Source organism: Diadema antillarum, unplaced genomic scaffold, assembly GCF_040938485.1.
Source record: "Diadema antillarum isolate AM-2024a unplaced genomic scaffold, OU_Dant_1.0 seq00000798_RagTag, whole genome shotgun sequence".
Lineage (NCBI taxonomy): Eukaryota > Metazoa > Echinodermata > Echinoidea > Diadematoida > Diadematidae > Diadema > Diadema antillarum.
Window position 1 is genome coordinate 646,276 of NW_027271682.1, and position 23,200 is coordinate 669,475.

At 41.3% G+C, this 23,200-nt stretch overlaps 1 protein-coding gene across 1 annotated transcript; it reads left to right on the forward strand.

Annotated features, from left to right (window-relative positions):
- The first annotated feature begins 3,302 nt into the window (after positions 1–3,302).
- Positions 3,303–9,563, forward strand: LOC139739366 (uncharacterized). Its single transcript, XM_071649986.1, has 2 exons — positions 3,303–7,741; positions 9,215–9,563. Exons 1-2 carry the CDS (start codon positions 3,303–3,305, stop codon positions 9,561–9,563), a joined length of 4,788 nt encoding a protein of 1,595 aa, XP_071506087.1.
- The last annotated feature ends 13,637 nt before the right edge of the window (positions 9,564–23,200 follow it).

Genomic DNA, 23,200 nt, shown 5'->3' on the forward strand with positions numbered 1-23,200 from the left:
TCTACATCGTGTTAAATCAAAAAAACTCAACAAACACTCGAACAAAAACTCACCTCTAAATTGCTGCAAACGAGGTAATCACTTCAAAAAATGGGGGAAAAACACTTGTGGCAATACGATTGTACTCTAAGAATAACAGAGATAAGATGATACGAAAGCAAAAGAGAGAAAGAGAGAGAGAAATGGACAGGAAACCTGCAGAAGTTATGCCACACTCACTGGCACTAAAACGCAATTCGACACACACACGCACACAGGTATATAGTAATCAGATATCGTCATGGACCCCCTTGAGGAGATCGATATCACGATACCACGCGTAAGTCAATAGCTAAAAGCCAATCACAGACACAGAATCAGACCGAGTGACTCATTATGAAAAAAAAAATCGTAAAGCTGTTGAATATTCATTAGCACAGAAGCCAATAACAGAGGCCGTCTCATGAAAACTGCCCCGTGTACAAAATGAATGGCAAAAAAGTGTGTCAGAAAGAGTGTGTCAGATGAAGTGGGTCAGGAAATGGCGGAACCCATCGCACTCCCATTTTTTCTTTTTTATTTCTTTTTCTAACAAGAAATAAAGATGGGGCGCACGCCCTCTGGATCCGCCACTGGACTGGGCCACAAGAGTGACGATGTCGATGTGTCTAATCATCTGCTGTAAAATTAATGAGATGTTTGAGGAAGGAAACATCAGTCCTGAGGACTCTTCAAAATCTGACTCGAGTACCATCGAGTAGCACACTTGGATGCAATGTGATGTATCCGACGTCAGTACTGCCCATTTATTATGTCCGTCTTTTAATAGATATTGTCCACTTATCACGAGATTTTTTTTTCTTCAATTCTCGCTATCGCCAATGACGTAAAAAGTACCCGGATGTGGCTTTTTCGTCAAGATTTAGTGCACTTCGGGACTCGGGTACTTCCGGTGCGGGGCAAATTTTGCACACCTCGTTTTGCTCCGTACATACCGTTTCTTGGCATAACTCTTAGCATATATCATTGTGTCCCCATTCGCAAGTCAATCAAAAGGTTAAGGACACGCAGGCCCTATGTCAAAATGAATCTGACATTGGTGATAGAGTATAGTTTGTTTTGGTGTCAATAGAGGGAGCTGGTGATCTGGAGACAAATATTTTGGAATAATAATGTAAATACGATTTGAATAGTATGTGACAGGAATGTATGGTTAGGGTGTGAGTGTGAAGTGAGTGAGCAGTGAGAGTGAACAGTTGCATTTGAGGCTTGCTGGCGAGAAGGTGCGCAGACGGGTTGACAAGCCAAGAACAGGGCCTGAGCATCATTGCATTTAATTCGGCTGCGTCGCTTGGTGCATTCCCCGTAGACACCGCTGGCCGTCACTCAAAAAGGAAAAGGAACCGAGAAGCTGTAAGTTTGCAGAATTTGGTATTATTATTCAATTTAGCACCCGGTAGGAAAGAAATCCTTTTTTGGTTAATCGATCAGAATAGTAATAAAGAAATGTTAATGTTAAAGAGTATAAAGCAAATACACCACGTGAGGTTTTTGAAATATAGCTTGAAGTGATGTTTGTTTTTGTGTACGTAATGAGCCAAAATATTTAAGCCAGAAGGAGGACTGGTTCGGTAGCGAGAGGGTAGGTTATTTGTATTACGTCAAAAATGAGATTGTTTGAGTAAAAGAAATAGCAATTAGATTTTAATCCTGAACGATGAGTTTTGTTGCTGGTGTAATTGCTACGACATTTTTTTCTGAAAATTGTAATAATTATGATATTAGTAATATTATCGATTTGTGTTGATACATATATCTACGCCAAGGACGATATGTATGAGGATCGATAAAGCGTAGCTGTGAATCGATTCAGACACAGAAATTAATGTTAAGAGAAAGTATGTTTTTTTTTTGTGCAATTCGGATATGAATGTTGGAACGACGATAGATACAGTATAAAGACCATATATGCGAAGTTAGTAAAAGCAGCTAGAAAAGAGTGAGCTTTTACGGGAGAGGTTTGTATTGCTTGTTAGATGAATTCTATCGCTGGATAGTGATAACTGTCCCATTAATGGTGTGAATTTTTATCTATTCGCAGAGGTTTCTTAAAACGAGTACTTCTGTGCTTATGTATTTCATTCTATGGCAATTTATCGCAACAGAACCGAAATGTGCCATAATTTGTGTGTATTTTTTTGTAAGAAAGGTCAAAATGAGCAGGAAAGAAGAAAGTTAATGTGATAATAAGCTGAGGATGTTCGGATACATTTGTACCTTAACACAGTCCTGCAATGGTGAACACAAATGTTGTATTATAGGAGTTGAGGATTAATAGTCGGGTAGAAATGTATTTTGACAAGGGATTGTTGTTATATTCATAGCCGTCCGTATCCAGGCACTGAGTATCCGGACTTGTCCGAGGACGTATCCGGAGTCGGATACCGCCCAGTCTTTGAGTCTTCGAGTAATCCCACGCCCCGCTGTGGACAGAACCAGGCAGACACACGCGAACCGGACAATACCCACGCCAATCGACCGTGTGTATCCGGCCACGCCGTGCTGCCACACCCGTATACACTTCACGCCGCGACGGACTGCAGGAACAGGCGTCAGCCACCTCGCGTGAACCGCGTATCCGACGCCAGGATCCGGCTTCGCATGAGCAACCCTGTACAGGCATCGCGCGGTTATCGACAACGGGAAAGTGCCATGGATAATGTAGGGACTTGATTCATAGGGGGGTTTTCATACGTAGAAATGCATGCGCTTATATAGGGACTTAGCAGAAAGAAGGATAATATAACAATTTGGTTATATACAAAAAAAAATTGTTTTGTATTTTTCTTCCTTTTTCTTCCTTTTCGTACTTTGGTTGAATAAAAGAGTCGGATGACCCACTTGAGTTGAAACGATAATTCACTGTATTCGGTTTATTATTATGGCGGTCGTCTTCTGAGAAACCCTTTGACAATAATTGGCGACCACGAAGGGACCTATTGAAATAATTCTAAATTGTTAGAGGGGGTATCGGATAGGTGACACTATTGTCTCGATAGTTGTAATTAATCTCTCCCAGTTGATAGTAATTTAATTACTGTTGTGAGGATATATTTGTAATTGTAGCCTGATAATCCAGTGTATAATTTTGTGGATATTTTGATTGTGTTTCAGCTTCCACTTAGTTCTTCTTCCGGCCTGTGCCCACGGGGAAAGCACCGTCATTCACGCGCTCGTCTGCTTTTGGAAGTGCCGGGTATATGTTCGGCCGGTGAGGCTCTGTTGGTAAGTCAACCCTGTGCGAGAGTAAGAGAGTGATTGTGATGGATCTAGAAAAGTTAGCCAAGGTAGGGCAGACCTTAGGGTTAGAGGGGACAGAGTTGCAAGAGTTTATTAAGGCGGAACAGGACAAGGCGAGAGAGGCACGAGTGGAAGAGCGACAGAGGATGAAGGAAGAGAAGGAACTGACTGAACTGAAACTTAAGTTAGAACAGGCTAGGTTAGAAGAGGGAGGTAGTAACCGAGTTCAAATAAATACAGTTAGGGCTCCAAAACTTCCAGCATTTCAGTGTGGGAAAGATAATCTAGATGTGTATTTACACAGGTTTGAACGGTACGCTAATGCTCAGCACTGGCCACGTGATGTGTGGGCCGTTCATTTGAGTGCTCTTTTGACAGGTAAAGCATTAGACACATACTCGAGACTGGATGACGACGAGGCACAAGACTACGACCGAGTAAAGGCCGCAGTACTCAAGCGCTACTCTCTCACTAGCGACGGCTTCAGACGGAAATTCCGTGGGGCAAAGCCGGAAAGGGGAGAGACAGCAGCGCAGTTCGTGATACGGATACGGAGCTATCTCGAGAAATGGTTGGAGCTATCCGGCCACAAGCCAACCTTCGAGGAGATGGTGCAACTGGTGCTCATCGAGCAGTTCTACAACGTCTGCTCCAAGGATATGGAGACGTTCATTAAAGAGAGACAGCCGACTGACATAGACGACTTCGTGGATATCGCCGACAGGTTCATTGAGGCCCGCTCGGGATGGCATCTCGGAGGGCAGACGGGTGGTAAGTCCCGAGGTCACATTAAACCTGAATCTCGTACTAACACTTCCACAGGTGATGCTCGACCCCAACCGGGAGGAGCAACGACTCCCCGCCCGGACGGATGCTTCATCTGCGGAAAGAAGGGGCATATCGCCAGGTATTGCAGAAGCCGAGAGACCAGGAAAGAAAAGGCTGCAGTCGGAATCCAGGGTGGACAGAAACCGGATCCGAACGGGAAAGCTGACGACAAGAAGCCCGACAACCGCACTCCGGAAATGCGAACCGGAGCAAAAGCTGGTCGACCGGAGGAGACAGAGGTTAGCCCGGTATCGACTCGTAGCAGCGGTTCAGAGGGTAAGCGTCAAATGTCAGAGCACGGTAACGCATGCCTCGTAATCGATTCATGTTTTTCGTGTGCAGAGCCAAGTCCGGATATCCGGATAGCGGATTCGGATCTGCCTCTGATGAGTGTTGCGTGTGGAGAGCAGCCAGTTAGAGCTATGCCTGTGAGGAAAGGCATAGTAAACGGAACGCACGTGGACGTACTACGTGACAGCGGTTGTTCGACAGCGGTGGTGCGCACGGAATTGGTGAGAGCGGATCAGATGACCGGATCGCAACGGACATGCATCCTGATCGACGGCTCCGAGAAGCAGTTCCCAGTCGCCACAGTCATGATCGATTCTCCCTTCTTCGTTGGTGAGTTAGAAGTACTGTGCATGAATAACCCTGTGTACGATGTTATTCTGGGCAATGTTGCAGGTGTTCGTGAGCCTAACGACCCGGATAGCAGCTGGCAGGCGGATAGTGGGCTAGCCGTGGAGACTAGGGCACAGCGCAGGGAGGCAGCCAAACCTCAACGAGCGATGAAAGTGCCACGGCAGGCAGACATTGCAACAGCCGACGAGTTTCGTCGTGAGCAGAGCAATGATGAATCGTTGGAGAAAATTCGACAACAAGCGGAGAGTAGTGAGCTGAAGACGAGCCGAAATGGGAATCAGTCACGCTTCATTGCGAAAAAGGGCTTGCTGTATCGCGAGTTTAGAGCAGGATGCGGCGAGCGGCAGGAAGTCTCGAACAAACTGGTGGTTCCTCGCAAATATCGGCGTCAGATTCTGAGTCTAGCACACGAGTCGATACTCGGAGGCCATCTCGGCGCACACAAGACAACGGAGCGGATTTTGCAAAACTTCTTCTGGCCCGGCATTGGAGCAGACACAGTCAGGTACTGCAGATCCTGCGATGTGTGTCAGCGTTCTTTGCAGAAAGGGAAGGTGAGCAAAGTCCCCCTCGGAACCACGCCTTTGATAGACGAACCATTTCATCGCGTGGCGGTAGACCTTGTGGGTCCGATAGTGCCGGTGACGTCACGCGGGAACAGATACATACTGACACTCATGGACTACGCCACTCGTTATCCTGAAGCAGTACCCCTTAGAAACATCGACACCACGTCAGTCGCGGAAGCATTGTTCACGATTTTCTCACGAGTAGGCTTCCCACATGAGATGTTAACGGATCGCGGAACGCAGTTCATGTCCGACGTAATGAGGGAGGTGAGCAGACTGATGTCCATCCGCCACATCACCACGACTCCGTACCACCCGGCCTGTAATGGTCTGGTGGAAAAGTTCAACGGGACCATGAAACAGATGTTGAAGAAAATGTGCGAAGAGCGTCCCCAGGATTGGGATCGGTACATTGACGCGTTGTTGTTTGCCTACAGAGAGGCTCCACAGGCGAGTACGGGATTTGCGCCATTTGAACTCCTGTACGGACGAGCCGTACGCGGACCTCTGATGATTGTGAAGGAGCTATGGACCGACGACAACCCAGAGCCAGAAACAAAATCGACATATCAGTATGTCATGGATCTCAGGGAGAAACTGGAGGACACATGCAAAATGGTGCATGAACATCTGAAACAGTCCCATGACAGGTACAGAGAGCAGTACAACAGGAAGGCGAGACCCAGGGCATTCAAAGTCGGAGATGAGGTACTATTGCTGCTACCAACCGACCACAACAAGCTCTTAATGCACTGGAAGGGCCCCTTTAAGGTAGTAGGCAAGATTGGAAAGCTCGACTACCGGATCGACCTCGGGACGAGGACGACGACGTTTCATGCCAACCTGCTCAAGCAGTATCATCGCCGCCACGACGAAGATGCAGCAGGACTGGTAAGCCACGACGTCGCTGGCGTATCCGTCATCGAGGAAGACGAGAAAGACGAGGACGTCGACGACCTCGGCCCCGAACCCACGTCGAATGAGCACCTCATCCAGACGCCAACACTCAAGCAGACGCAGACGGTAGCCGACGTAAAGTTAGGCAGCACTCTGTCTGACGAACAGAGCCGACAGTTGAGGAGACTGATCGGAAACTTTCCCGATGTCCTGACTGATCTGCCTGGCGTGACGAATCTAGGCTGCCACGACATCGAGTTAACTGATCCACGACCGATCAAGTCCCGGCCTTACCCGCTTCCGCATGCTCTCCGTAGAGTAGTCGACGACGAGGTAAAGGAAATGCTCGATCTCGGAGTGATCGAAGCATCATCGTCGCCTTACGCTTCACCGATAGTATTGGTGAAAAAATCGGATGGTACGAACCGATTTTGTTGCGATTTTCGCAAACTCAACTTGGTCACGGTACCAGATGCCGAGCCTATTCCCGACCAAGATGAGATCTTCGCCCAACTGGCGAACGACAATTATTTCAGTAAGCTAGACCTGACCAAAGGCTACTGGCAGGTTCCGCTTACAGAGAGGGCTAAGCCCCTCACGGCGTTCGTGACGCCAAACGGCTTATACCAATTCCGAACCATGCCGTTCGGGTTGATAAACGCCCCTGCTAGTTTTAGCCGAATCATGCGACAGCTTCTTCGAGGGATGGAGTGCGTGCACAATTTCATTGACGACATCTTAGTGCACACCACCACATGGGAAAAACACCTGGAGGTTCTGCGAGAGCTTTTCAAGCGTCTCCGCCACGCAGGTCTGAAGGCAAAACCGTCGAAGTGTTTGCTTGGGCAAGAGAGCCTGGAGTTTCTTGGGCATCAACTCGGCAGAGGCAAGATCCAGCCGCGGACCGAGAAGGTAGAGGCCATCAAGCAGGCAGAACGACCGCGAACCAAGAGGCAACTCCGCTCATTCCTTGGCCTAGCGAACTATTACAGAAAGTTCGTGCCGAACTTCGCGGCCCTCGCGGTACCCCTCACCGATCTGACTCGGAAGGGGGAACCAAACCAGGTGAGATGGGGGGAAGCGCAAGAAAATGCGTTCAAGTGTCTAAAGGGGAAGATTGCAAATGCACCTATTTTGCATCTCCCAGACGTCGATCGCACCTTCTTCCTCCGAACTGACGCTTCGGAGAACGGAATCGGTGCTGTGCTACTTCAGGAATTTGACGACGAAAAGTTCCCAGTAGCGTTTGCCAGCAAGAAGTTGCTCGATCGAGAGCGAAGATACTCGACGATTGAGAGAGAGTGTCTTGCTGTCATATGGGCAGTGCAAAAGTTCGAGCCGTATCTCTACGGGAAGGAGTTCGTCCTCGAAGTCGACCACGAGCCCCTCCTTGCTATGCGGCGAGGCAAGCTCGCCAACGGACGAGTGATGCGGTGGGCTCTCGCTCTGCAGCCGTTCCGTTATCGGATCGAAGCTATCAAGGGGAAGGAGAACGTTGGAGCCGACTACATGAGTCGCATCCAGCAGTAGCACTGATCAGTAAGGAGTCAGGTAAACAGTGACAAGGATGAAAAGGTGTAACAGAGAAATGTCCAAACCAGCGTTTTTCTGTTTATACACAGAGTACGTAGAATGATAATGTCACACGGGCAATCTAATTTCACCAAAATATTTTCTGAAAAAGGGGGTAAATTGTCAAAATGAATCTGACATTGGTGATAGAGTATAGTTTGTTTTGGTGTCAATAGAGGGAGCTGGTGATCTGGAGACAAATATTTTGGAATAATAATGTAAATACGATTTGAATAGTATGTGACAGGAATGTATGGTTAGGGTGTGAGTGTGAAGTGAGTGAGCAGTGAGAGTGAACAGTTGCATTTGAGGCTTGCTGGCGAGAAGGTGCGCAGACGGGTTGACAAGCCAAGAACAGGGCCTGAGCATCATTGCATTTAATTCGGCTGCGTCGCTTGGTGCATTCCCCGTAGACACCGCTGGCCGTCACTCAAAAAGGAAAAGGAACCGAGAAGCTGTAAGTTTGCAGAATTTGGTATTATTATTCAATTTAGCACCCGGTAGGAAAGAAATCCTTTTTTGGTTAATCGATCAGAATAGTAATAAAGAAATGTTAATGTTAAAGAGTATAAAGCAAATACACCACGTGAGGTTTTTGAAATATAGCTTGAAGTGATGTTTGTTTTTGTGTACGTAATGAGCCAAAATATTTAAGCCAGAAGGAGGACTGGTTCGGTAGCGAGAGGGTAGGTTATTTGTATTACGTCAAAAATGAGATTGTTTGAGTAAAAGAAATAGCAATTAGATTTTAATCCTGAACGATGAGTTTTGTTGCTGGTGTAATTGCTACGACATTTTTTTCTGAAAATTGTAATAATTATGATATTAGTAATATTATCGATTTGTGTTGATACATATATCTACGCCAAGGACGATATGTATGAGGATCGATAAAGCGTAGCTGTGAATCGATTCAGACACAGAAATTAATGTTAAGAGAAAGTATGTTTTTTTTTGTGCAATTCGGATATGAATGTTGGAACGACGATAGATACAGTATAAAGACCATATATGCGAAGTTAGTAAAAGCAGCTAGAAAAGAGTGAGCTTTTACGGGAGAGGTTTGTATTGCTTGTTAGATGAATTCTATCGCTGGATAGTGATAACTGTCCCATTAATGGTGTGAATTTTTATCTATTCGCAGAGGTTTCTTAAAACGAGTACTTCTGTGCTTATGTATTTCATTCTATGGCAATTTATCGCAACAGAACCGAAATGTGCCATAATTTGTGTGTATTTTTTTGTAAGAAAGGTCAAAATGAGCAGGAAAGAAGAAAGTTAATGTGATAATAAGCTGAGGATGTTCGGATACATTTGTACCTTAACACAGTCCTGCAATGGTGAACACAAATGTTGTATTATAGGAGTTGAGGATTAATAGTCGGGTAGAAATGTATTTTGACAAGGGATTGTTGTTATATTCATAGCCGTCCGTATCCAGGCACTGAGTATCCGGACTTGTCCGAGGACGTATCCGGAGTCGGATACCGCCCAGTCTTTGAGTCTTCGAGTAATCCCACGCCCCGCTGTGGACAGAACCAGGCAGACACACGCGAACCGGACAATACCCACGCCAATCGACCGTGTGTATCCGGCCACGCCGTGCTGCCACACCCGTATACACTTCACGCCGCGACGGACTGCAGGAACAGGCGTCAGCCACCTCGCGTGAACCGCGTATCCGACGCCAGGATCCGGCTTCGCATGAGCAACCCTGTACAGGCATCGCGCGGTTATCGACAACGGGAAAGTGCCATGGATAATGTAGGGACTTGATTCATAGGGGGGTTTTCATACGTAGAAATGCATGCGCTTATATAGGGACTTAGCAGAAAGAAGGATAATATAACAATTTGGTTATATACAAAAAAAAATTGTTTTGTATTTTTCTTCCTTTTTCTTCCTTTTCGTACTTTGGTTGAATAAAAGAGTCGGATGACCCACTTGAGTTGAAACGATAATTCACTGTATTCGGTTTATTATTATGGCGGTCGTCTTCTGAGAAACCCTTTGACACCCTATACTTTTTGCACATACGAACCGAACATGCATGTGCTAAAAACAGATTTTTCCTTTGCAACATAAAGTTGTTGTCTAAATGGTAAAGTTGTTGTATTGCAATTGTGAAGTAGCTGCCTAAATGATGAAGCTGCTGCTTTATAATTTCTAAGTTGTTACTTTGCAATGCTGCCTTTTTTATTCATGTTCCATATTCCACATTTCATACAAGTTATATATTCCATTAGATTTGAAGCAGAAATGTTTTTCACACAATGATCAGTTTGAACCAATAATGCACAAATGTATAAGGACATTTATAATTGACGTGTAATATGAGGAACCCACTAAAAAGCAAAGATTGTAGGATGTGGGCTCCAAAAATGTAACATAGAGTTTTAGTACAGTATATCAATGTCAGAAGTGACGTAACATGCAAAATACAAGATATCGAGAATATTACAAAGTTTACGGGATATACAAAGTATAGTATAATATTATAATGTTTATGATTAACTTATGGTATAAATGATAAGAAAAGTAGCGAGATCAAACTAATGAAGTCATCCGAGCGAGGCATCATTTGAGTATGCAAATTTTTTTCAAGTGATTACGGCAAAATAATCAAATATAGGATTTTAGAAAATTGGCTTTGAGATTTTTCTTAAAGCAGCTTAAAGAACTTGAGTGCAACCGAATCGAATCTAACTCATTCCAGAAAGAAGGGCCGGTCGATGTAATTGTCTTAAGGGCTAAAGCTGTACGAACAGGGGAAAAATGATAGGATTCACTGTGTCTTGTAGGGTAAGTATGAATATCACTGTTTTTCACAAACATTGAGGAAAATATACCAGGAAGGTCACCAGTATTCAACTTATACTTGAAAATTCCAACATGATACCAATACAAATCAGAAATTTGTAACAATTTACTAGAAAAAAAACAATTCATCAGTGTGATCAAAAAATTGTGCTCGATTTATAATCCGCAAGGCCTTTTTCTGAACCAAAAATAACGAATCAATTTTAGTCTTTGAGCAATTCCCTCTGGCTAGTATTCCGTAATTCAAGTATGGTAATAATAAAGTTGTATAAAGAGAATGCAATATTGGCTTTGGGAAGAGATATTTCAGTTTGTGAATAATTCCAACATTCTTGCACAACAATTTACTTAAATAATTAACATGTACCTTTCATGAAAGGTTACTGTCAATATAAATACCTAAAAATGTTGTTGAATCTATTTGATTTAACTGTAGACAGTTCATTAAAACTAAACCTGGAAGAGATTATATTGTGTTACTGAAAACCATATAATTGGTCTTATTTATGTTAAGCGACAATTTATTTGCCTGAATTCACTCAAACACCAAATTAAGTTCATAATTCAAAGAATCGATCAAAACATAAGGATCTGAATGAGAATAAAAGAGACTTGTATCATCTGCGAACAGAAGAAAAGACAGCAGAGAGGATGAGTTCCGGAAGTCATTGATGTATAAAATGAATAAAAGAGGACCTAAGAGGGAGCCCTGTGGAACACCACAACAAATCGAGTTGATATCAAAATTCATAATAGTAAAGTTGCAACTTTGCAATTATAAAGTTGTTGAATAAATGGAAAAGTTGTCTCTTTGCAATTGTAAAAAAATGTTCCCTAAATGGTAACTTACCTCAAAAGTAAAGTTGTCGCTTTGCAATTTCAAAATTGGAGTCGGAATGGTAAAGTTTTTGCTTTGCAGTCGTAAAGTTATTGCCAAGATAGTCAAATAAGTTGTTGTTTTGCAATTGTAAAGTTGTTGCCCAAATGGTAAAGTTTTTACTTTGCAACCGTAAAGTTGCTGCCTTGCAATTGTAAAGATGTCGCTGTGCAATTATAAAGTTGTTGCATAAATGGTAAAGTTATTGCTTTGCAATTCAAAAAAAAGTTTTTGCTATGCAATTATAAAGTTGCTGCCTGAATGGTAAGGTTGTTGTTCTGCGATTTTAAATGATCAACTTATGGCTTTGAAATCGCATATTTGTTGCCTTGAAATTGTAAAGTTGTTATCCTGCAATTAAAAAGTTGTTGCTTTGCGATTTGACAGTTAGTGTGTAAATGGTAAACTTGTGGCTTTGAAATCGCAATTTTGTTGCCTAAATGGTAAACTTGCTGCTTTGCATTTGTAAAGTTGGTGTCTAACTGGTAAAGTTGTTGCCTTAATGGTAAAGTCGTTGCTATGCAATTGTAAAGTTGTTGCTTTGCAATCGTAAAAATTAATGTCTAAATAGTGAAGTTGTTGCTTTGCAATAGTAAAATTAATGTCTAAATGGTAAAGTTGTTGCTTTGCAATCGTAGAATTAATGTCTAAATGGTAAAGTTGTTGCCTAAATGACAATTTTGCTGCTTTGCATTTTTAAATTTGTTGTCTAAATGGTAAATTGTTGCTTTGCGATTTTAAAGTTGGTGTCTAAATGGTAAAGCTGTTGCTTTGCGATTTTAAAGTTGGTGTCTAATTGGTAAACTTGTAGCTTTGAAATCACAAATTTGTTGCCTAAATGGAAAGGTTGCTGCTTTGCAATTGTAAAGTTAGTGTCTAAATAGTAAAGTTGTTGCTTTGCAATTGTGAAGTTGATGCCTAAATAGTAAAGTTGTTGCATTGCAATTGCAAAAATTGTTGCCTTAATGGTAAAGTAATACTTGTAAAGTTGTTGCCTAAATGGTAAAATTGTCGATTTGCGATTTTAATGTTGGTGTCTAAATGGTAAAGTTGTTGCTTTGCGATTGCTAAATTGTTGCCTAAATGGGAAAGTTGTTGCTTTGCAATTGTAAAGTTGATGTTTAAATGGTAAAGTTCTTGCTTTGCAATAGTAAAATTGTTGCCTTATAATGGTAAAGTGACAATTGAAAAGTTGTTGCCTTGCGATTTCAAAGTTTGTGTCTAAATGGTAAAGTCGTTGTTCTGCAATTGTAAAGCTCTTGATTTGCAATCGTATTTTTAATGCCGAAATTGTAAAGTTGTTGCTTTGCAATTATAAAGCTGTCACCTAAATGGTAAAGTTGTTTCCTTAATGGTAAAGTCGTTGCTCTGCAATTGTAAAGCTGTTGCTTTGCAATCGTGAAATTAATGCCTGAATGGTAAAGTTGTTGTCTTAATGGTTAAGCTGTTGCTACGATTGTAAATTGTTACCTAAATGGTAAACTTGTTGGTTTGTAATGCAAACTTGTTGCCTAAATGGGAAACTTGCTGCCTTGCAATTGTGAAGTTCTTGCTTTGCAAATTCTAAAGTTAGTGTCTAAATGGTAAAGTTGTTGCTTTGCAATTGTAAAACTGTCACCTAAATGGTAAAATTGTTGCTTTGCAATTATGAAGTTGATGCCTAAATGGTAAAGTTGTTGCTTAGCAATCGTGAAATTGATGCCTAAATCGTAAGGTTGTAGCTTTGCAATGGTCAATTTTGAAACGGGGCCCAGATTAGATTAGGTGGAGAATTTCGGAAAGGCGACGTCTGATCTCACATTAGATATAGATTGCGCTTCACATTTTAAGGGTAGGTACGGAAGGAGCACTCATTCCTTGCTGATCCAGTCTGACGGGAGGCAACTGGCCCTGAACACATAGATAGTGGTCAGGGCCCGGGGAGGCGCGTATAGCCCCCGTCAAATATACATCCCGGATCACCCCCGTACCTCAGATCCGGAGTGATCCGGGGAGAAATCCGTGTTGACGTCTTGGACATCCGTGTATGTCTGGGGATATCCGGGAGGCCAGCACGGCAACTTTTGGATGTCAAAAGCATCTGGCGTCATCCGGGGATTGCCGTGTTGGCAGAGCAATCCGGGGTGGTCCGCGCTGCTGTCGTGCAGATGCCGGGAAGTTCCGTGTTGATGCCTGGAACGACCGTGTATGTGCCGGGAGTGTGCTTGGCAGTCCATCACTTTTTTTTTTTGTCACATCAAGATCACACGGACCCACTCGACTTCCCTATAAATTGGGGGAGATTTCAACATCATCTCACTTCTCTCTGCTGCCACAGGCGCTGCATCACCATGGATGACGAGATGAGATTGAAGCTGCTAAGCTGCCAAATTGAACTACAAAAGAATCAAATTGAGACTTGCCAAGAGAACATGCAGTTCTAAGAGGGATTAAAAGTTTTATGAAAATCGGTTTTGAAATGGTCGAGATATCCACAATACAGTAAAAGAAAGAGGTCGTAACAAGATATCATGTCCCATCTACTTTTATTTGGACATTTTTCTTTTAATTTATCTGAGACATCTCAGCCATTTCTAAACCGAATTTCATGAAACAAACTTTTAATTCCTCTTAGAATTGTATGCTCTTGGAAGTAGGTCGTATAGTGGATTTCGATTATCTTGCAAAAAGTTAAAACCTGAATCCTCATCTAAACCAGAACTGTACTATTGCTTAGAATTATGGCATTTACCAAAAGGGCGGTCAGATATACGTTCCAAATCCATTATATTTCTACTTTGTTGTGTGCTTGTGTGTGTGTTTTATAATAACAATAACTTTTTGTCTGTAAAAATCAACTTACCGGGATTTTTGAGGGCTAACTAAGTCTGTTAAACGCCTTATGTTGTCAATTTCCCAGCAAACGAGACTACGTGAAGGGTCTACCTCTATTTATTATAATTTTGCATCTTATCTCCATAAAGGTTAAAAAAAGATCAGGTTTTTGAATCGCATATTTCAGTGATCGGGGTTTGATGTAAATCGGTATTTGAATGTGTCAGTGAACATAAATGCTTTTTCAGATGCGTTACCATCATTTATCGATTCTTGAGGCCTAATTTATTACAGACAGTTACAAAGGAAAATTGAATTCATGTGTATTAATAGCATAGAAATCTTTTCCAATTTCATTTTTACTGTCTTCCGTGTAATTACAAAATTTTAAAACTATATGAAAAAGATATTGTGGATTTTTGTTTGTTTGGTTCTCGTATTTCATGTATATCTCAACGTTTTATTGACATGATTGAAGAGTTATCTAATCTTCTATCTATGAGGAGATCATTCTTTTCGATTAGAAGTGCTGTGTTTTAACTAAAATAGTCACATTTTGATGTTCTTACAACTTAAAATGAATTTATTGGCATGATTGGCGTTGGGTCTGAAACGTACACGCTAACGGAACCAGAATGCGTCAGATCCGTTAACACTCTGGTCTTCTTCTGATCCAATGTGTATTTAATATGGCAGAGATGTTACCTTGCATTTTCTACTTATATGAAGTGTAATACTTATTCATAATGTTTTATACATTAACAATGAGATTATTGATATAATTCAAATGTAGGTAAAAGTTAAGTTAGGGTAACATATCTTAAAGATAATAAAAAGTTTTGGTGCCTCAAAAGTGTCCTTGAATTTCCTTGTCTTAGTTTGTGTTTCAGGTTAAAGTACCTTTCATATAACTAACACTGTGAGACTTACTCGCCCCAAAGTGCTCTCATGTCTTAGTAATCATGCAATTAACTGCGATCAGCAGCCCCATACGCATAGCGACCAGCAGTCCCATACGCATAGCGTAATCGGGCTTCGCATTGTAGCATTCAGGATCATGACAGATTTAGTATCGCAGGGTAAATGTCAACTTAAAATCCCATAAATTCTTCAATTTGAAGACTTACCAATTAACTTGAAGTATTGAAAACAGGCTTCGGGCAACGTTTGGTTCTGCCTATAGTCCCTTTCTGTTCGAATTGATTACTGAATGTGACTCGGTCGACAGGACCTTAGGAGAGCTACATGCAGTACACTGAATACTACAGCCAGTGCATGCGAACATATCACATGCACACAAATTTCAAATCCATGAACGGATAAGATGTTTGTGTGCGCATGCGCTGGTCATGGTATCCAGTTTATGTAGCTCTCCCAAGGTCCTCTCGACCGAGTCACATTCAGTCATCAATTCGAACAGAAAGGGAGGATTGGCAGAACCAAACGTTGTTCGAAGCCTGTTTTCAATACTTCAACTTAATTGGTAAGTCTTCAAATGGAAATTTTTTTTTTTTTATTTTAAGTTGACATTTACCCGCGATACTAATTCTGTCATGATCCTGAATGCTACAATGCGAAGCCCCATTACGCTATGCGTATGGGGCTGCTGGTCGCAATTAGCTAATGCGTACAATGGGCTGCACGCTGCTGGTCGCAGTCAGTGGTTTCGTACAATATTTATCGACGCTGGTCAGCGTCGGCTCTGGTACGAAACCATTATTGCATGATTACTAAGACATGAGAGCACTTTGGGGCGAGTAATTCTCACAGACAACGTACTTTAACATGAAACACAAACCAAGACAAGGAAATTCAGGGAAGCTTTTGAGGTACCAAAACTTTTTATTATCTTTAAGCCGATATAGATTATACTATGTTCTCGATTTCTATTTAGCCTTTACTTTATAAATCACGATATTTTTTTATTACAGATTAGATCAAGGGTGACTCAAAATGTTTCCATAATTTTTATGTTTAAGCTTGTAGTTTCACATAAGCATTGCCATTTTAAATCAAGAAATAAGCAGACAATCAACAATTTTCTAGGATGCTACCTCTGATCACGTATCTGACATGTGGTTTTAACATGACTTAGTAAAAAAAGGACTCTGCGTTTGGAAATGTTTCTAGAAAAAAAAGGAGCTTTAGAAAATCACCCATTTATTGTTATGTATTCCTATGGGATTAAATTTTCTGAATTGGTAAAAAATGAATGAAATCTGTTATGTTGAATTTTTGTCACATGTACAACTGTAAGTCTACACTCTTTCGGAGAATGGCCCATACCTTTGCAACATATATATCGGTTTAATGTGTGAATTTTTCGATGATTTACTCAAGAAGCAATAGCGATGTTGATGTGACGAGAACGAGAAGAAGACTGATGAAAATTCAAAATTTGCTCGCTTTTTCGTCTGCAGGTGTGACACGTGTGTAGCTGCCGTGTGGTGCCGTGTTAGTCCGTGTTGCTGCCGTGTTGGTCCGTGTTGCTGCCGTGTTGGTCCGTGTAGACGTCGTGCTCTGCCGGTTTTGTCCGGCATGGTCCGTGTTAGCGCCGACTAGATGCCGTGTAGATGTCGTGTTAGTCCGACCTCATCCGTGTAGCGGCCGTGTTGATGTCGTGTGTACGGTCATAGATGCTGGTCGACGCTCCATTCGGGGCAAATCTATCCCGGATCTCCCCGGATCATCGCACGCATGATCCGGGGATTGCCGTGTAGATCCTTGAGCATCCGTGCTTATATGTGACCGTGCATCACAAAACCAACGAAAAGTCGCACACCCTGATTTTTTGTCAGGACTCAAATTGGGTGAGATGGGTCAACCTCGTCAATCTTGAGTTTTTCATATTTTCTAAAAGAGCAAGGCTTCATGTTCATCATGGTAAAATTTGGATTTATAAAACGAATGGAAAATTGTGTTTTTAGCAGTTTTTCTAGAACACTTTTTTGTAGTGTAGTGTGATTAGGTGTGTCTTAGAGTCCCCTTTTCATTTCTTAAAAACCCTTTACAAACTCTTCACTTTCAACTCTTATAAATTTTGAAAAGACGATGCTGCTGCGTTGAAAGTTATTAACCGTCCCGGATAGAATGTGTTAGTGGAGCATGATCAGTTTCAGCTCAATCTGATATTCGATTCCTTGTTTATGCTGTACAGAGTTTCACATCCAGTTTGTCGTCCCATTCATTGCACTGCTGGCGCGGCTTGGTAAGATTAAGCGCTTGAATAGATCCGATATCTTAGAGCCTCTTTTCTCAGTAAACACTTTTCCAGTGTATGTGTTTTCTTTTCAATATTTAGATAGGTTAGGAGGGTTCATTTGAATTGAGTTATACAGCATACTTAAGTTTAAAGTCTGCTCTTTCAGAATCTGTCCTTATATTCCATGGGCCAGGCCAGATATTGGTACCATCTGAGGTGGCAAAACCTTTTTGGTGTCATTTTGTTTGTCGGGCATAGAGATGCTTATCAAGCTATGATAGCATTTCCAAATGAGTAGCTTAGTCATAATAAATGAATTTTTAACCAATTTGGTCTCGTTGTTATATCCCTATACTTCTGAATCGAAACTAACCGCTATACAAAGAAGAGCACTGTCTTCTGTATGTTCCATAGAGCTGTAAAATGCAGCTCTATGGTATGTTCACAGGTGTTCTGTTGTAAACGCGGTGCGCTTAGTCTTTATTCAAGGCAGCGAAGGGAATATCCAAAGGTTATGATGTCCACAGCGCTTAGTCTTTATTCTAGACGGCAAAGGGAATATTCAAAGCGTATGATACAGTGTATATCCTTTTATCTAAAAACAACAACAACAACAAAAGCAATTCCTCGTGAATTTTACCGTATCTTTCAATCATTTATCATTTTCCGGCGAAAACGCTACGGTGAAAACGCTGATACCACGCCAATGTCGCTTTATTTCCCTCCAACCATATAAGATAATGCAAAAACAATGTACCGGAACACTACGATACATTATAATGAATAATAGGCCTATTGTAAATAGACAGAGTGAGTTTTGTTTAAAACTGGTATTTGTTGATAGGGTAGTATAAAAACAGTATAGATAATCCCTTTTATGAGGAACTTCAGACATGATAACGGTACATTGGTCTAGATAAAGACTTAGCGCACCGCGTGACAGCTGTGGACATCATAACCCTTTGGATATTCCCTTCGCTGCTTGAATAAAGTTTAAGCGCACCGCGTTTACAACAGAACACCTGTGGACATATACAGAAGGCAGTGCTCTTCTTTGTATAGCGGTTTAGTTTCGATTCAGAAGTATAGGGATATAAAAACGAGACCAAATTGGTTAAAAATTCATTTATTATGACTAAGCTACTCATTTGGAAATGCTATCATAGCTTTATAAGCATATCTATGCCCGACAAACAAACTGACACCAAAAAGGTTGTGCCACCTCAGATGGTACCAACAACCCATTTTTCGGGTCTTGGCCCATGGACTATTAAGTAAATATCCACGTCTGGCGACTTTTTTTTTTTGGTTTTGTGGCGCAGGGTCACATATGACTGGGGCTTATTCTTGCCATTTCAGGAATGCCAACCGGGGGCGGGCTCAAAGCTCTGGGGCGCATTACACTGCTACACCTGTGGAGTTTCTATAGGCTGGGGGGGGGGGGGGTGCAGCTGAGTGAGCGGCGGCAAAAACTTCGTGGAACCATTGTGTTTCCTTCGTTTGTCCTTCATGCAAGCTTCTTAATAAAAATTCACATCTTCACGGTACCCTTCTTGTGTGGTTCGGGTGCATGTATGTAAGGTTCTGTAATTGTTTCGGATGTTGATTGACTTTTGACCATGTTCGGGGTCAACTTCGCACTACACTGAAAATTTCAAATTCGCACTGCCACCTTGTGTCAACATCAGGACAGTGTTACGCCACCATTTAAAGGACAAATCTACCTTCATATACATGTGGATTGAGTGAATGCAGCATTATTAGTAGAACACATCAGTGAAAGTTTGGGGAAAATCGGACAATCCGTTCAAAAATTATGAATTTTTAAAGTATCTGCGTAGTCAGTGCTGGATGAGAAGACTACTACAGTGTATGATGTCATTTGCGTACAACCATATAAAGAAAATAAAAAGAGAATTTCACAAAACTTTACTTTTTGAATTAAGTGCACATTTCTTCGACTTGTTACTGACATATGTTAAGGGTAATATTATTCCCCCTGCCTTCTGAAAGAGAGAAGTCAAGTGTTCTTTTGTTATGCGAGAAAAGTGAGAATATGTTGAATTTTCTTTATTCTTTCTTTATATCGTTGTACTCATGTGTAATCACAAGCCATAGTAGTCTTCTCATCCAGCCTTGAGTGAGCAGAAACTTCAAAAATTCATAACTTTTGAACGGATTGTCTGATTTTCCTCAAACTCTCAATGATGTGCTCTACTAATATTGCTGCATTCACTCAACCCACATGTCTATGAAGGTGAACTTGTCCTTTAATACTAACGTTATCGGGCGAGACAATAAGGAGCTTTAGATTTTCGGCCCGGACGACTGAGACGATGATTGCGTTGGACGTTCTCCTCTCTCCCTGCGTCGTGCTGAAAAGTAGCTTCAGATTACGCGGAGACGCAACCTACAAGAAGCAAAATGGTACAACCTATGCCTCTTGCTTTAATAGCCACACCGAGACAGTTTTATGATCGGCATCAACAAGCAAAGTGACTAAAAGAAGAAAAGAAACTGGCAGACTCTTTTATGTGATTGTAAGGGAATTGCTATCTTCACTAAGTTGCCAACATTTACTGTGTTTATGTTTGAATATTTATCATCGAAAGTGAAATATCACATTTCTTCTGATTTCCTATCAATCCTTCATCAGGTCACTTTGTGTTAACCATTACAGTCATGGTTGGTGTGTGTGTGTGTTGTGTGTGTGTGTGTGTGTGTGTTTTCTTTGTAGGGATTTATGGTGTTAAGTTTTGGAATGGTGTTTTGACATTGAAAAGAAATATTCTTCCAGGTGAAGGAAATAGCTAAGTTTCATTCAAGGAGAAGTCTGGAATCTGTGTCCGTAAGAGAGACCTCAGCACCTAAAGAAAAGAAAAAGGTTTTTGTATAATATTCTGTAAACACTATCGCCAGAATGATATGCATGATGTTTCCTTTTTTCATTTCATGGTTAGAACTTTCAAGAGACAAGGTTATAGGCCCTGCCCCTTTTTGGGTGCACGGTCGTCGATATCGTGGTGTATTTTCCTCTCTTTTTTTTATAATTATAGAAGGCTATAGACTCGTTCTTTGTTATAAGTATGAGATACTGTACGGAATGTCACATGGCCATGGCAAGGTTCTTGGTTTTTCTTTTTCTTTTCTCTCTTTTTTTTTTTCTTTTTTGTGGTGGTAATATTACATTATTTGATGAAAAAGAGTTGCAGAGGTTTAAAAGACAACAAGACACTACTGAAGATGAGAGTAATATCTATATAGAATGGTCTGTTGTCCCTGTTCCTTTTTTTTTCGGCAGAGGTAAAAGCTGACTTCAAAATTTGACTATTCCTTATTTACATCATGAGCACTTCAGCAAACGGTCAAAATCTGACTATTTCTTATTTACACCATGAGCACTTCATTCAGGGTTATTTGTTACTGTTTTTTTAAGCCTGGGCTTAGTAACTTACCCAGAGAATGAAATTTGTTTGGAGCAGATATAATCTATAAAGAAAGGGGGAGGTAAGTTTTATTTTCTGCCTCAATCGGTATTTTGATAGGTAGAAATGAAGAAGAGAAAAAGGAAAAAAAAAGTAATGATTATTCTAAGGTTCTTAGGAATATTACAATTTTGCAGTTTATTAGTAGTTCATTTTGTTCTTCACCTCTGACGTGAAAATTAAATTAGGATCTATAGTATATAATCAGGAAATGGGTTAAATATATCTGTGTATAGGGGTGTATCGGTAAGGTTTCACTGCCACATTTTGGGTATGTGTTTGGGAAGACTTTAAAGAATTACTTTATTTTTTTAATTTTTTTTAATGGTGCACAAATTATTTAAAGATATTTTATATAGTGGGGGAAATAAAGTTTATCGTTGAGAGAATAAACCAGATTTTGGTGTTAGAGGGATCGTGTAGTTTTGGTTGAGACCTAATTTCAGGTTTCTAACATTTTTGGGTGAGATAATGAGAAACCTCTTATGAAACATGAAGGAGCATGTAGTTCTGTGAGGGGTTCGACGTTTGTTTGGTGGGAATCGGTTTTGGAGTGGCTGGGATATCCAAGGAAGAGCGATTCTGGTAAAGTGTGGGACCCACACTTTGTTACGATCGCTTTGTTTTACTTTGTTTTTGGATGTTTCAGTCGTTCCAGGCCTGATTTTCGTCGAGGCATGGGCTTTGAGTTCCTCTTAGAATGGTATGCTCTGTATTATATCATAGGTGTTTTCTTGGTGTCTCGCAAAGAGTTAGAAGCCAGATTCTCGTCTTCACCAATACTGTACTATCCCTTTAAAGGGTGGGCAGTCATTTATGCATTATATTGCAGTGCGCTTAAATTTGTCCATGGTTGGCAATGTATGCAAATTATAATTAAGTGTGTAGGTGGAAGTTGTTTAGAAACGTATCCTGTATGCATAGTCAAGTTTCGTCTTTCGTTGGTAACATTCCAGGGAATTTGATATGGCTACCCAATTGGGGATGAGAGTTCCGTCTCTCTTTATTGAATTCAATCTTTGTTGAATTCTAATGCCTTTTGATGTAAATTTTAGGTAATGTGGCCTGTTGAAGTTATGAGACTGTATGCTCATTGATGCTTAAAGGGGTCTATGGCCTGAGTGGGCTGAATTATAGGCCCTACCCAGAACATACAGCGAGTGTGAAGTAGCTTCTCACATGTTATGTTTATATGAATAAGCCAGGTTTTGGCGCCAAAAACGTGGGCAGTCATTCATACATTACCATAATTGCAGTCGGCTCAGAGGTGTTCATGGTTTGCTATGCATATTATAAGTTAAATCTGTTTGTCAAATTCCTCTGATGAAAATTTCTTTTGATGCCCTTTGATGCAAATGTCATGCAATTACTGAGCCTTGTGAATGTGGCCTGTTGAAGTTGTGAGATTGTAAGGTCATTGATGCTTATTGTTAAAGGGGTCTATGGCCTGAGTGGGCTGAATCATACCCAGAACATACAGCAGGTGTGAAGTAGCTTCTCACATGTTATGTTTATATGAATAAGCCAGGTTTGGCGCCAAAAACGTGGGCAGTCAGTCGTGCATTTAATACCATTATTGCAGTAGGCTCAGATGTGTTCATGGTTTGCTATGCATGTAAGTTAAATCTGGTTGTTAAATTCAAGTGGGTCTTTATAAGTTCACTCAATTGATGAGAGTTCCGCCTCACTTGGTGAAATTCTAATGCCTTTTGAAGTTGAAAAGGGCATGGTTATGCTTTGTAGATAAATTATAGTTAGGGGTGTGGTGAAAGATGTTTAAACACTTACTTTGTAGGTATGGTTAATGGATTCCCAGTCCACCCATACCATTGCTGATAGAAAGTTTTGTCTTTAAGTTATGGAATTTAATTTGCATACTGGTATTTACACTCAATAAAAGGGAGGAAATATATGTAGTTTTAGGGCGGTTGCGTATGACATGTTTCGAAAGTCAAAACAGACAGTTTTGTAATTCCAAACTGGACAGAACCAATTTCTTGCTGGTATTCCTGCCATGTAGGCAAACTGTCAGGCTCGGGGGTGATGCTGTTATTGTTACATTAATACACAATGGGCGTTTTTCGCATCGGCCCGATGTTTCGGGGTGGAGCGCTGTTTTCTGACTTGGGAGATTGGAAAGTGTCTCGGGCTTGGATTCTTGTCGGGCAGGTGTGGAGACGCCTAATGTCTTGTTTGTTTGTTGTTGTTTGTTTTT

Coding starts and splice junctions, on each gene's coding strand:
- LOC139739366 (XM_071649986.1), top strand. CDS start 3,303: ATGGATCTAGAAAAGTTAGCCAAGGTAGGGCAGACCTTAGGGTTAGAG. Junction 7,742..9,214: donor TACATGAGTCGCATCCAGCA/GTAGCACTGATC, acceptor TTATATTCATAG/CCGTCCGTATCCAGGCACTG.